Source organism: Callorhinus ursinus, unplaced genomic scaffold (assembly GCF_003265705.2).
Source record: "Callorhinus ursinus isolate GAN/ISIS: 27379988/994484 unplaced genomic scaffold, GSC_fseal_2.0 scaffold5, whole genome shotgun sequence".
Taxonomy (NCBI): domain Eukaryota; kingdom Metazoa; phylum Chordata; class Mammalia; order Carnivora; family Otariidae; genus Callorhinus; species Callorhinus ursinus.
This window is the reverse complement of record NW_027397067.1, coordinates 8653425-8666893: the sequence shown is the minus strand read 5'-3', so window position 1 is coordinate 8666893 and position 13469 is coordinate 8653425. Positions and strand designations below refer to the sequence as shown.

Sequence of the window (13469 nt, the reverse complement as noted above, 5' to 3'; positions counted from 1 at the left end):
CTGTGTATCTGGAAACTAATAACGGTTCTCATCACCACACCATCTGAGGGCAGTGCAGTGTTTTTCTGAATCATGGAAAGAAGATTAGGTCACGATTTTCCTCGGAAGTAAATTTTTTTGGTTCTTGTAATCTTGAGAAAGTTTAGAAAAATTTATGGTGGAGCTGTCATTTCCTTAGCAAGAATTTTTGACTAACTGAAACATCAGTCTTCCAAGTGGGTTGGATAACAGAGTATTTACAGTATTTGGGAAATCACTGAGAAATGCAAACATCTTACACCCTCCTAACTGTATTCTTACCTCCAAGACAAAGCACAGTACATTATCGTTTATTCACACGGCACTCATTTTGACTCTTCACATGTTAAATGAGGGATCAAATTGAGAAATAACTCAGGACTTACATGATTGAGGTGTGGTGGGGCCTGCTGAGTTTGTGTCGATTGACCACTCTACCTGTAATCTGGTATTTACTCATGGAATCAAAGGTATAGTTCAACTGAGCCATTCAATTTCCAAAGATCATCAATTAAAAGTTTTCTTGGAAATAAGGAAGCTAATAACTCATGGTCCTGCACAAAAGTGAAGAATTTTTGCCAATATAACCATTTTTTTTTCCTTCTACAGTGGGGGTGCACTGTTTTCACCAATTGCTGACAAGAAGAGAGTCTTCCTGGGCCTTTACTGGCGACTAGGTAATCTTTTCACATCCGAACATAAGGTTATTATTTTTTAGTGGAACTCTTGCTTGGAGGATCAAATCATGTAGTACTAAGAAAGTATGTCTACTGATAAAAAATCATCTATTTTTAAAATATTGCTCTGGGGCTTTGTACCAAAGGAAGTCATAGGTTGAGCCCTCTGCCATTTCCTGTGGATGTGATGTGTGACACACCCACTACAGGTGGTGGCTATTGAACTTGACTATTTTAAGTGGATTGTACAGTCCAAATAACCAAATAATTAAGCTAAATGGACTTTTTCTCCTCTCTCTCTCATTTTTTTTTTAGTGACTTGACTAATATTTAATATATAAGTTGGGTTAATATAAAACCAGGGAAGGAAGTTTAAGACATCTTCCACTGTGGTAAGGCTTGTGATAATGGGTGGATGAAAGTAATCATTTACAGCTTTCACATCCTGGGAAACATTGGCCAGTCTTGCTTGACAAGCCCTTTCTAGTTAAGCTGATTCTCTTGTCACCTGATATTCTGTGAGCACCCCTGGCCAGGTTCCTGGGGGCACCAACATTGCAAAGTTGGGTGATCTTGCAAGAGACAAGCGTTCTCAATCTGCTGAGGCAGGCTGACGGAATTTGTGGACCAGTTTCTGACATCCCAAGTAATTATGATGCTTAAAGTATTTTAAGTGATTCCAGGTCTATAAAAAAAGTGATGATGCCTATATGTATACCCTATATTTTTTATTACAAAAATATTGAAATAATCCATGAGTTATTCCACTCTGCACCAACTATAAAAAAATACTATCAAAGTTTGACCGGCACTTTTAATGCAACAAAAAGCACCATGACCGAGGACACTGGGAACAGAAAGCAGGGAACGTTTACTTGCTGTACGGAGGTATTTAAAACCCAGAAGTTTGTCGTAAGAGTGTGACTTTACAAATGATTCAAATACAAATCTTAGCTGGATCTAGTGATAAGCCCTCAATCAGTTTGGAAGGGTTTTCTCATAGCATATTCACTGCATTGTCTGCTCATACTTACTAAAAAGTGTCCCAAAGCCTCTAAAAGACACATCACTTTGAGCTTGGATTGGGGGGAGGGGGGGAGTCTGTACACAGTGGGGAGCTTGATGGTGCACTCTCACGTCCACATTTGGGGGGCTCACACCACTGGTTCTCGGGTGTTTGGGACTTCCACGTCAGTCCTGTGGTTGGACGGTGTTTGGCACTACGAAAGTGTGGCGTGGTGTGCTCTGGAGTCCTCACACAGAGCCACACTCTTCTGCATCTTGAAACATCCAGTTCAGCACGTTCCTCTCCTGCTGCTCTGCACCTCCCTACCTGTGTGAGCTGCGGCAGGCCGGGAAATCAGATGCTCGTTTTTGCCTTGTTTCCCCACTTCCTCTTCATGTACTTATTAAATTTTTGCAACTGAATACTGAATCATGATTATCATTTAATTTACGTCACGAAATCGTAGAGCTCCTTGGTGTTGTCGAAAGCCATACATGTGCTGCATAGGATTTCTGTCGGAAAGGATGTTCTCAACTGAAAATTTAAAATAAAAAAAACCTGAAATGTGTTGAAAATGAACCATTCCATCCATTCAAATACACATGTAAACAACAGTTGAGTTTGCTGTCCATGGGATAGGATTTGCACGCATGGTAGTGGTTTCCAAAGGAGAATGGTCTATGAAATGCTTTCCTAAGTCAGTACTATTTTTTTTTTCTGGAGTCTTGAGGGATATGTTCTCTCTCTCTTTGTTTTTATATTCAGAATCAGAGCTTTGCATTGAGAAAAAAAATCACCTAAGCTATTTTGACAGAGGACTGGTGCTGTGTGTGTGTACGCGCGCATGCGCGCGCACATGACTGAATATATTTTTATGCAAAGATCAGTTAACTCCATCAAAACGCCCTATTGATTGGAAGCAACCTTTTCCGTGCTCATAGGACCCTCTGGTGGACACGCTGAAAGTGGGCAGGAGGGGCTGGTAGCAACAAGGAGTCCTCCTGAGCTGGCATGGTTCGGTTCGTTCCCTTCAGCCGCTGTTCTGAAAGGAGACCAGCAGCAGGCAGTCAGCTGATGGAGGGTCAGACGAAGCGCGTTACAGCCCGTTGCCCTGCTCTAGGACAGAGTTTCATTATTGCCACGGCCCTGTTGTCACCCCTTCACCTGGAGGTTGTGGCTCCTCCGAGGCCTTCTATTTTATAAAGTGGTTTCATACTCCAACCGCTCCTGAATAAGGGCATCATCTTTGTACTGCAGCCTTGGAGGAGACGGGGAACATTCAAAGGCTAAAATGGCCTTTCGCAGGCTTCGGTCCAAAACATGTCTCTCCCACGCTGGGTACCTATTCCTGAACAGATCAATTTTAATGACAGATTCTTCAATCCGTGGTGGGCGAGAGGATGGGGTGGACGGGGCAGTGGGCCTCACCTGAAAGACAGGTACGCACCCATCGCGCTCAGCGAATTTCTGGTCGCGGTCGCTGGCGACACTGCGGTTGTTGGAGATGGACCGGAGCGTGCTTGTGGCCATTTCTGGAGGCAGAGTGAAGGCAGCGACTGGGTCCTCACAAGCACAACTTGGTGACTGCCCAAATCGGGGTCCGTTGGGGTGAAAGAAGGCATAATACATCAGCATAAAAACGACACCAGTTAAAAAGCTGCTGAACACCACACACAGCGCTGGGATGGCAAACGCATCTGCAATCTGGGGAGCCTTGTAGAGGTACCAGAGGGCACTCAAGGCTGTATTTTCCAACAGGATCACAAAATAGTAAACGAAGAGCCTGCAGCGTGTCCTGCCTTCCTTGACGTTGAACCAGCTGAAGATGTAGATGATCCCCACCACCATGTCGAACACAATCTCTTCCCATTTGGTGATGCAGAATTCTGTCTCACAGTGGACGATCCAGAAGGTCATGATGCACCAGTGGAGGACGATGAAGATCCCAAAGTACAGCTGGAAAACTGAGGCAAAGAGGGCGAAGGTGATGACTCTGGCGGCAATGGTAAAGAAGTGCCAGCAGAACTGGATGACAACGGCCATGTAGCTGATGGGCTTCTTGTCATCTCGAGAGTCCCGGAGGGCCTTCTGGTAGGAGGCCAAGGCCCAAGCCAAAGACACGAGGGAGGCTGCCGCTGTGAAACCTACAAAGGCAAAAAGGAAGACATTTTGTCAAAAGTGAGATGCAGTGCTGTCCCCTGAAAGTAAATCATGTGGTGCTGGAGCCTTGGGACAGGCTAGCTGTGACCTCAGTGAAGCCCTTCATTTCTTAGAGGTTTAGCTGGGCTAACCACTCAGATGGGGCTCCTAGTGTCTGTCCTCTGTGGACGCAACCATATGGAGAAGTCATGGCATTCGGTGGGAATACTGCTCAAAACACATGTGGGGGGTGGGATCGGGAAAGCAGGCGGGGGGGGTGAACTTTCCATGTATATGGTGGAAATAGATAAACTAAGGAGGTGGTTTTGTGGAGTGGGAAAATAACTATGGTCCCAAGACTGGGTTGCTGTGTCAACTCTGCGTGACTTTGGACAGTCGTTTAAACTGGCGTCCTCATTTACGAAGTGGATGATCTCCAAGGTTCCCGGCAGCTTTGAGATTCTCTGAATGAAAGGGATGAATAATCTCCGGAAACATGAGGGGCTAGCTGGTTTACCTTTCTGCTTCTAAACAAGAATAAATGCACTTCGTTCACAAAAGGAAGTTTACTCTTTCTTACAAATAAGAAAAAAGAGGCCACAAAACCTCCTTGGCAATGTTTCTTGTCTTACCTGGGATGCAGTTTGTCCTACTCTAATCTGAACATAATTCTTCCTACAGCTTTTGTCTGTTCTGTACTGCCTTTCCCTTAGAAGACCTGTCTGTTCACTGTCACTCACCGCTTATTCTTCTGTAGAAGGAAGATTGTACAGAAATCACCTCTCAACCATTTCTCTTATTTTATGAACCCCACTTGGTTAGTATGTTCTCTAAAAGTTTGTTTACAAGTTTTTAAAGGAACTCGTACTATTTCCTTCCACTTTTCTTCCATCTGTGGTGTCTGAAGCATCACCTGTATGGTCCAGACATGGACAGGGCTCACCTGAAAACACACTGGCCTCCTTTGGGAAAGAGTTCATATGGGGAATTCACGTTGCCACGGGAACGTTAGTCAATCTGCATACTACCCAACAAGCTGTAACAAGACTTATCAAGACTAAGAATAGGTTTTGTGTTTTAAAGTCCAGCTGGTTTTTCTCCACACTCATCATAACCAGGCCACATTTTAGTCTTTGGACTAGAATGGAAAAAGTAGAGGAAGGATTGCCAAGAACTTGAGATGGAACTGGTACTGTGCTTTTATATTTTGACAGAGAAAATCTGTTGTCTATGATTCTTGAAAAATGAATTGGAAAAAAAAATGACTCTTGTGGGAATGAAGCATGCTAATTGATGGAAAAAACAGTCAACCTCAACAATCATTTCTTGCACATTCTCCTTGAGTAAGGTGAACTCCAAAAGACAATATTGACGAGAAAATATTTTCAAACGGCCACTTCTCTTATCCACCCCCAATCAAGCTAACAGAACGCCCACATCTTACTCTGGATCTTCAGCTTTTTTTCTGGCTAGTGCAAAAATCTTCCGTTCCCATAACTCTCTGGCAGTTATGGCAATATTTTAGGTCAGTTAGCGACCAGTGCACAAAGGAGTTTTTGATAATATAAGGTTCTTTTCTTTTTGTGTTTAAATTTTTTCTTTTTTTTTTTTTTTGCTGCTCATTTTGTTTCTTTTTTTCTATTTTTAATGATAATATAATTTCTATGGGGGTGGGGAGACCGACATCAATTGTAAAGGAAATTTGGAAGTAAAAAGAGAGGGTAGGAAGAAAAATTAGAAAAAACAAGAAGGTGAGACAATGGGAAATAAAAGGTCACAGAATAATGACTCAGAACGACACCCTTATTTTCAGTTTAGAACATAAGAACAAAAGTTTGTGCCATTTTAGTCCCAACACCTTTGAGTGGCATAGGAGCTGCTCATGACCACGTTCTTTATCTGTACCATCCGCCAAGGTACGGATTGTTCTGGAGTGGACCGTGTCCTCCTTGCGCGTGTATGCGGCGCTCTAGCGCGGAGGCAGCACGGAAAAGCCCCTCCCTTTCCACATCCTCGCGCCTTGGGGACCGGGCTCACGCACAGCGCCACCTTCAGGAAGATGGCTGTGTTGCTAGTCAGGTGGACAAAGCGTGAGCGGTAGTCAGAACCATGAGGTTACCAGTTTTCACAGGCAGACCTTATTAAAGGCTGTTTTTCAAAGCAGTGACTAATAGTAAAAAACAAAAACCAAACCTTACATACACAGCATCATAAGATCATCTGTTGTCGCATTTAAAAGAATTAGAAAATTGGCTTAGTCCAAATTCCCCTGTAATCTTCACCCCTTTTGTAGCATATCCTAAAAGAATAATTCAGCCTGATCCAGGACACTTCAGGAACTTGGCAGTAGAAAAAGGAAGATTTTCTATCAGCTTTGCTTTCTGTGTATCTTGCAATTTACAAAGTTGATTTTTTGCCTATAGCCAAGGCAAATTTCATGTCCATTGATGACTACTCCTTTTATGAATTCTCTGCTTTAGCAACAATTAGAATTTCCCTGGTTCATTTGATTCCCCCCCCTTCTGTTTAGCAATTAATTTTTATAAGACAAATATATGCCTGACAGAAAATGTGGGGCAGTCTTCGATTATTTCTTATTACAAATTCACATTACTATGAAATGCTTAATTTTTTGCTTTTTTACACAAAGAGTATCAGCTCAGTTGTTTCAAGAAAGATTCTTTCAGTAAGGCACTGCATTATTATTAAAGTAGAATTTTCTGGAACTTCTGGGGCTGGCACATAGAACTCTAAGTACTATTTTAGCTAACAATGTATATTTTCACTTTTTGTTTGAAAATAATTTCAAATTTAACAGAAGAATTGCAAAAATAAAAGTAGTACATTGAACACCTATATAATCTTTGCCCAGATCATCATTTGGCCTCCCTCGCTTTATCACTCCCCCCACCTTTTTTCTCTCCCAACCATCTGAGAGTAAATTGCACACATCATGGCTGCTATGGTCTGAATGTTTGTGTCCCCCTCAATTCATATGTTGAAATCCTAACCCTTAAAGATGATGATATTAGTAGGAGGGGCCTTTGGGGGGTTCTTAAATTATGAATGGGATTAGTGACTTATAAAAGAGGCCCATAGAACTCCCTAAGCCCCTTCTGCCATAATGAGATACAATACAATGAGAAGGTCTTCAACGCAGAAGAGAGCTCTCACCAGACCATGCTGGCACCCTAATCTTAGCCTTCTAGGTTCCAGAACTGTGAGCAATATATTTCTGCTGTTTATAAACTACACAGCCTGTAGTATTTTGTTGTAACAGCCCAAAAGGACTAAGACAATGGTCCTCTACCCTAAAATAAATCGATGTCTATTTCTCATGCACAGAGGTATTCTTTTAGATAACCACAGTAAGTTTATCAACTTTAATCAATTTAACACTGATACAAAACTTTTTTCCTAATCCACTGTATCCACTATCAACATTCCAATTTATGTCCATTATAAGATTTTTCCCTGTGGTACAGAATTGAGTCTGGAATCAGATATTGCATTTTGTTGTCTTATCAACTTAGTTTCCTTTAATCAGGAATATTTCCACCAACTTTCTTTCCTTGCCTTTATGACACTGGCATTTTTTTGATGAGTACAGTACCAAAAAAAAAAAAAAAAAGAATGTTCTTTGTTTTGGGTTTGTCTGTTTCCTCATAGTCAGATATTTGGGTTACACATTCCAAGCTGGAATATTACATAAGTGACACTGAACAATATCCCCCCCACACCATTAAGATATTGAAATATAAAGATTCCTTCAGTAGTTCCAAGAAGTATATAATGTGTCCATCAGTATTTTGTTTCAAAATAATAAATAGCATATCAGTTACAAAACTTCACTCTAAAATAAAACTCCCGAAACAGCTACAGAGGACTCAATGGGATTCTATTACTTATTAAAATGTTAAAATAGATGATAACACCTCAGAGCTTATCTAGTGCCATGATCTCATTTTATAGAAAAGAAACCAAGTCTCCCTTGGAGAGGTTATGTGATTTATCTTCCCTCTTTCTTTCACCACGCTTGTTTCTGATGAAAATTGTCCTTCTACTCCATAGCTAACCCCCCCTGCCCCCCCCCCCCCCGCTCTTCCCGGATCAAAGACCCTATCAGTTATCCCCTGTGTCTGTATCCCGGCTCTTTCTCCGCAGGAGTTCTTTCCCCAGGGATTACAAACATGTGACAAGCCTCCTTTAACCCCAAGAATCGCCCTTCGCTTGACTGACTCTCTTCTCCTTTATTTCAGATTTGTCTCTTTCCCGTTTTTACTTCTATTCTTTGTTTCTTGTTTCTCCATGTTTATCTGCTCATTCTTGAGCTACTGGCACTGGTTGGGATGCTGTTCCTGGGCCTCCTCCCTTCGAAGCCTCTCCCTGAGAGATTTCCCTGCACTCCTCCTGCGTCTCCACCCATCTCGTCCACCTCAGCACTCAGCGAAGTCATCCCTGCACCAGACTTCTCTGGCCGCAGAGTTGTGTGTCTGATTATTTCTCTGAGAACCCGCAGGCTGTCTGTGCGCTTCGTGTACACACGATCGGATACCTGGAAGTGATCTGGCTGTAGATGACAGTGTTTGCTTTCTCGTGGAATGAAGACAATTCTTCTTCCTCTACGCCCCCTGTTGTTAGTGTAATACCCTTCTCGGAATGAGAGAGAACGTGAATTTCCGGGTAGGCTGCCACAGTTCTAAGAAGATGATTTTGTAGGCAGCTTGACAGACTGCAAAGCCATCCAAATCCAAGTGTTTACAGTATGTGCCATTTGGGTGCGTTGCATCTGAAGGGGTCCAGTATAAACCACTGTGGCGTAAAAATTATTCCGAGCTGAAGGTATTTGAGTTCCTGGCATCTCTTGTCTGCCTAAAAGCAGAACATCTTAAAAGAACTCAACTGTCATAAATGCCCTCCCCTGGAGCAACTCGAATCATCTGACTTTGAATAAGAGAATTCAATGACCATAAAGTCAGCGGACAGTTTATTCCATCATTTTGAGCTGAATATTTATATATTTGGATAAGGTTTGGAAAGGGATGTAACCCCTTTGGAAATATGATCCAAGAATTTTTCTTTAAAAACCTCTAGATGGGGTGGGGGCTACTTCTAGCTTCCGAGAATTGTTACAGACAGTGCTTAGTAATTCAGAGACTAGTTCCTTAGAGGAAGACTGAGGTATTTTTCCAATTTGAATAAAGATTTCTTTTTTCAGAATGAGGGTTTTGAGTCTGATACTAGCTAGTCAGCTAATTAGCATTTCAAAGGGAACTGATAGAAATCGGTATCGCGTTGTCCAAGTGAACAACAAAGTTTTGACTTTCTTCCCTCTTTTCTCCTTGCTTTTTATGGATGTCTTTTACCCTACTGGTGTTTCCATTTCTCTTTTGTGTGCTTTTCTTCCTTCTCTTACTTCTCCTTCTGTCAGTCACTTATCCTTCTCCCCCACTTTGCTTCTGCTCTGTCCTTCTTCGCTCTTTTTTTCCCATTTCTGGGGGAAACATGACATGGAGTCAAATTATTATTATGATTTTTTTAAAATTTTATTTTATTATGTTATGTTAATCACCATACATTACATCATTAGTTTTTGATGGAGTGTTCCATGATTCATTGTTTGCGTATAACACCCAGTGCTCCATGCAGTACTGCCCTCTTTAATACCCATCACCAGGCTAACCCATCCCCCACCCCCCTCCCCTCTAGAACCCTCAGTTTGTCTCTCAGAATCCGTAGTCTCTTATGGTTCGTCTCCCCCTCCGATTCCCCCCTTCTTTTTTCCCTTCCTACTATCTTCTTTTTCCTTTTTTTAACATATAATGTATTATTTGTTTCAGAGGTACAGGTCTGTGATTCAACAGTCTTACACAATTCACAGCGCTCACCATAGCCCACACCCTCCCCAACGACTATCACCCAGCCACCCCATCCCTCCCACCCCTCACCACTCCAGCAACCCTCAGTTTGTATTTTTTAAACAGTAGTTGTATTAATGAACTAAGGTTTGGTGTTGCCCAAATGTAACCTTCCAACTGTTCCTAAAACTAAAATAAATTCAAAATAAGAAAGGAAGTTACTCTATTTCAATGTCAATGGTCTGTTCTACCTGCTTGTCTCTGGTCCTTGCTCTGAATCCTATGGCTTTGCTCCAAATCCGGATTTGCTTTCAAAGAGCTCCCATTGAAAGGATTCATCACTGCTAACTTCTGTTTTTTATTACAAGTAACTTGCTTTCTTATGATCTTCCTCTAAGTTGGATCTAAATGCAATTTTTTTAAAAAAGATTTTATATATTTATTTGTCAGAGAGAGAGAGCACAAGCAGGGGGAGTGGCAGGCAGAGGGAGAAGCAGGCTCTCTCCCTGATGTGGGACTCGATCCTGGAACTCCGGGATCATGGCCTGAGCCGAAGGCAGACGCTTACCCGACTGAGCCACCCAGGTGTCCCTTAAATGCAATCTTAATGACAGATGTAGAAAATTTTTATATTTTATTTAGGATAACATAACAGCTTAGAGAGGCACCTGGGTGTCTCAGTCATTAAGTATCTGCCTTCGGTTCAGGTCATGATCCCAGGGTCCTGGGATCGAGCCCCGCTTCGGACTCCCTGCTTGGCGGGAAGCCTGCTTCTCTCTCTCCCACTCCCCGGCTTGTGTTCCTGCTCTCGCTATCTTTCTCTCTATCAAATAAATAAATAAAATCTAAAAAAAAAAAACAGCTTAAAATAGGGTTGATGGGGGCTAGGGGAGGGGGTTGTGGGCAAAAGCTCTACTATCTCAAATTAAACGTTTCCTTTCCAAAAGAATGGAAAGAATGGGGCTGGTATGGAATATAAGACCCTTGGAAATATTATAATTCAAGAAACTGTTTTGATTTGGGAACTTCTAGACTAGGAGGGGGCTACTTCTGGCCCCCAAGTGTAAATTTGTTCTTTCTACAAACATGGTTTCATTTAAGGTATGCCTTATTCTTCAGGGCACATATCCTGGTCTAAAATTATGTTTGATTTTGTGCTTTATTTCATGTTAATGTTAATTATTTAATTTAAATCTAATTATTATGTTGTTCGCTAGAGTGGACCTTTAGGTAAGGGTGAGTACCTGCCTTGTTTACCTTCCTATCCTTTAGTGCCTTGTATGGTGCCTGCCATCATGTTAAGAATTGGCACTTTGAGAGAGCGAAGGCAAGGTAGAAAGGAAGGGAGAGAGCAAGAAAGAGGAAGAAATAGAGAGGGAGAAAGAGTATTCCAAATGTAAAGCTGGAACCACAGAGAGAATGAGATATTCAAAAAATGTGCACAATTCTTCATTGCTCTCCTCTGCTTCTTTGCAATTTCAATCTGAGCTGCAAATGCCAAAACACTGAGAAATAAAGTCTGTACTCCTGTCGTGTTGTTTGTGGTCTGGGTGTAAACAATTCTTGGAAATCCCCAGAGAATGCTTCCTAGGATTTATAGCCTAATTCCCCAGATGTAGGAGGTTCGGGGAATTGAACCAAGTACTCTAATTCTTTGCTTCTTCAACAAACAGAATGAGCCTGTCTCTTTCCTCCTCCTGAGGGAGGGCAGTTGTAAACCTTCCCCTGCAGAGGCCAGCCAAAGGTTACAGTCTTAGCAAAACACCTGGCCACTGACCCACGTTGATAACCAAACTGCCGCTGGTAAGAAAGGGCTTTTTTATTTTTAACTTAAAACATTCATTATTATGTAAAATTTCAAGCATCTACCAAAAGAGAGGGAATGATACAATGGATGTACCCTTCCTGCAGAATCAGTATCCATCACCAGGGAAGATGACTTTCGGCCAGCAGGGAGACGCCTCTGGATGTCCCTTGGATCCACTCCTTCTTGAATCGGAATCTTCCTGCATCTACCCTTTCCTGAATGCTCCTTTCCCTGTACTGACTGAGACAGAAGGGCTTTGCTAGAAACTAACTCGCTGATCACCGGTGTTTTACCAGCACCTTTTGAAAAGTCTTGCCCAGTAGCTTTCAAGGCCACCTTGACCTCCCCTGTCTCATCTTGTCCCTGCCTCTCTGTGCTTCAGACAAACTGCCTTGTCTCCATTCCTCACATGCTCAATAAGACTGCATTTTCCAGCGCCTGGGTGGCTCAGTCAGCTAAGCATCTGCCTTCAGCTCGGGTCATGATCCCACGGTCCTGGGATCGAGCCCCGCTTCGGGCTCCCTGCTTAGCGGGGAGCCTTCTTCTCTCCCTCTCCTCCCCACTTAGGCTGTCTCTCGCTATCTCTGTCTCTCCCTCTCAAATAAATCAATAAAATCTAAATAATAATAATAATAAAAGACTTCATTTTCTTCCTAGAAACAGGAAATGCTGGGCTCCTTCTTGAAAAGCCACTTCTCTCCAGTGAATCCCTATTCACCTTTCAGTTGCCAGTTTCAGCTTCATTCCTTAGGGAAGTCTTTCCTAGCCTCCAACCCAAATCCTGTCACTTGTTGTCACCCAAATCCTTGTCATCTCGTGTTTGTTCTTCACTCTTCACCCCAGCACACCTGCTGTCATTATACATTCGTGTGGGGTTGACGATGGATATGTCTGAAAGGGCTGGATCCGTGTCCTATGGCTGACCATTGTCCCTGACTGACATCTGTCACACTCTTGTGTAGCAGTTTCTGAAATTAGTGAATTTGTCATCTAAGTAGCCGCTCTCATATTGTGTATTTACCCACTCTCTTGATTTCACCCCATTTTTTTCATCTTGTCAATTTCAACATTTTTGTTGGAAATTTAAGGTATTTCCTCACCAGTAGTTTGGGAACGGATGATTTACAATACCACCCTTCCCAGCTTTGCAGGTGAGATGATCATTTAACCATTCATACCATATACGGTCTTATCACTAACACGATAACTTTTTCTCCTAAACGCACAGTCCCTAATCAAACAAACGAGACACTGAATTTTAGATGGCGATATAATATTGATTTCCTGTCGTCAAAAAACTTTATGGTTTCCTTAGTGCATTGGAGGCTCATAATCATAGACAAATAAAAGAGGAGCAAGCATTTGTTGGGCCCTTGATTTGTGCACTGTGATTTGATTTGTGCACTGTGATGTGCTGGGTACCTACATCTTTTGTCGCATCTGAAGTTCACGATAACACTTTGAGGCAAGCACTGTTTTGAACTCAGGGAAACAGAGACGCAAAGAGTATAAATAACCTGCGGAAGCATGTGTAATTAGCAAGGAGGGCAGGCATCGAAATTCACAGATTCCAAACTCTGTCCACCATGACAGGAGATGGGTATGACTATATGTAACAGGGACGCGAGGCATGAACAGGTGCAGTGAGTTCTCAAATCTCTCACGGTCTAAGGTCACGGGATGACAGCATGGCGGAATGTACATGACCCTGGAACAGCGCCACCGATTCGGGCAGCCGACTCCCACAGGGTTCCCACCACACCTGCTCCTTCAGGCTCACAGCAACCATATTTGTTCCCAGGCTCAAGGATCCCATTTTGGATTCTTTATACAAAACAGAAGCATGAGCACCTAGGAGGAAAATCATGCTTTTCTTTCCTTCACATTTTCTGGATTAAAACAGCCCTCCTGGTTTCCCTGCATTTTCACCTAAGGAAAAATGTTCCCAATTTCAGTGGATTATA

The 13469-nt window shown here is 42.5% G+C and overlaps 1 protein-coding gene across 2 annotated transcripts in view; it reads right to left on the bottom strand.

The window, feature by feature from the left end:
* Positions 1-13469, bottom strand: part of XKR4 (XK related 4) — a 474664-nt gene that overhangs the window by 13851 nt on the left and 447344 nt on the right. The window contains exon 3 of one of the 2 annotated variants that reach the window (XR_012378203.1): positions 1730-3845. Coding sequence is in view for 1 of the 2 variants with exons in the window: in XM_025871429.2 (XP_025727214.1) it covers positions 2899-3845 (947 nt within the window). In the remaining variant the exon portion in view is untranslated. Of the gene's footprint in view, positions 1-1248; positions 3846-13469 lie in introns of those variants that run through there. The other variant, XM_025871429.2, reaches the window with a different exon arrangement.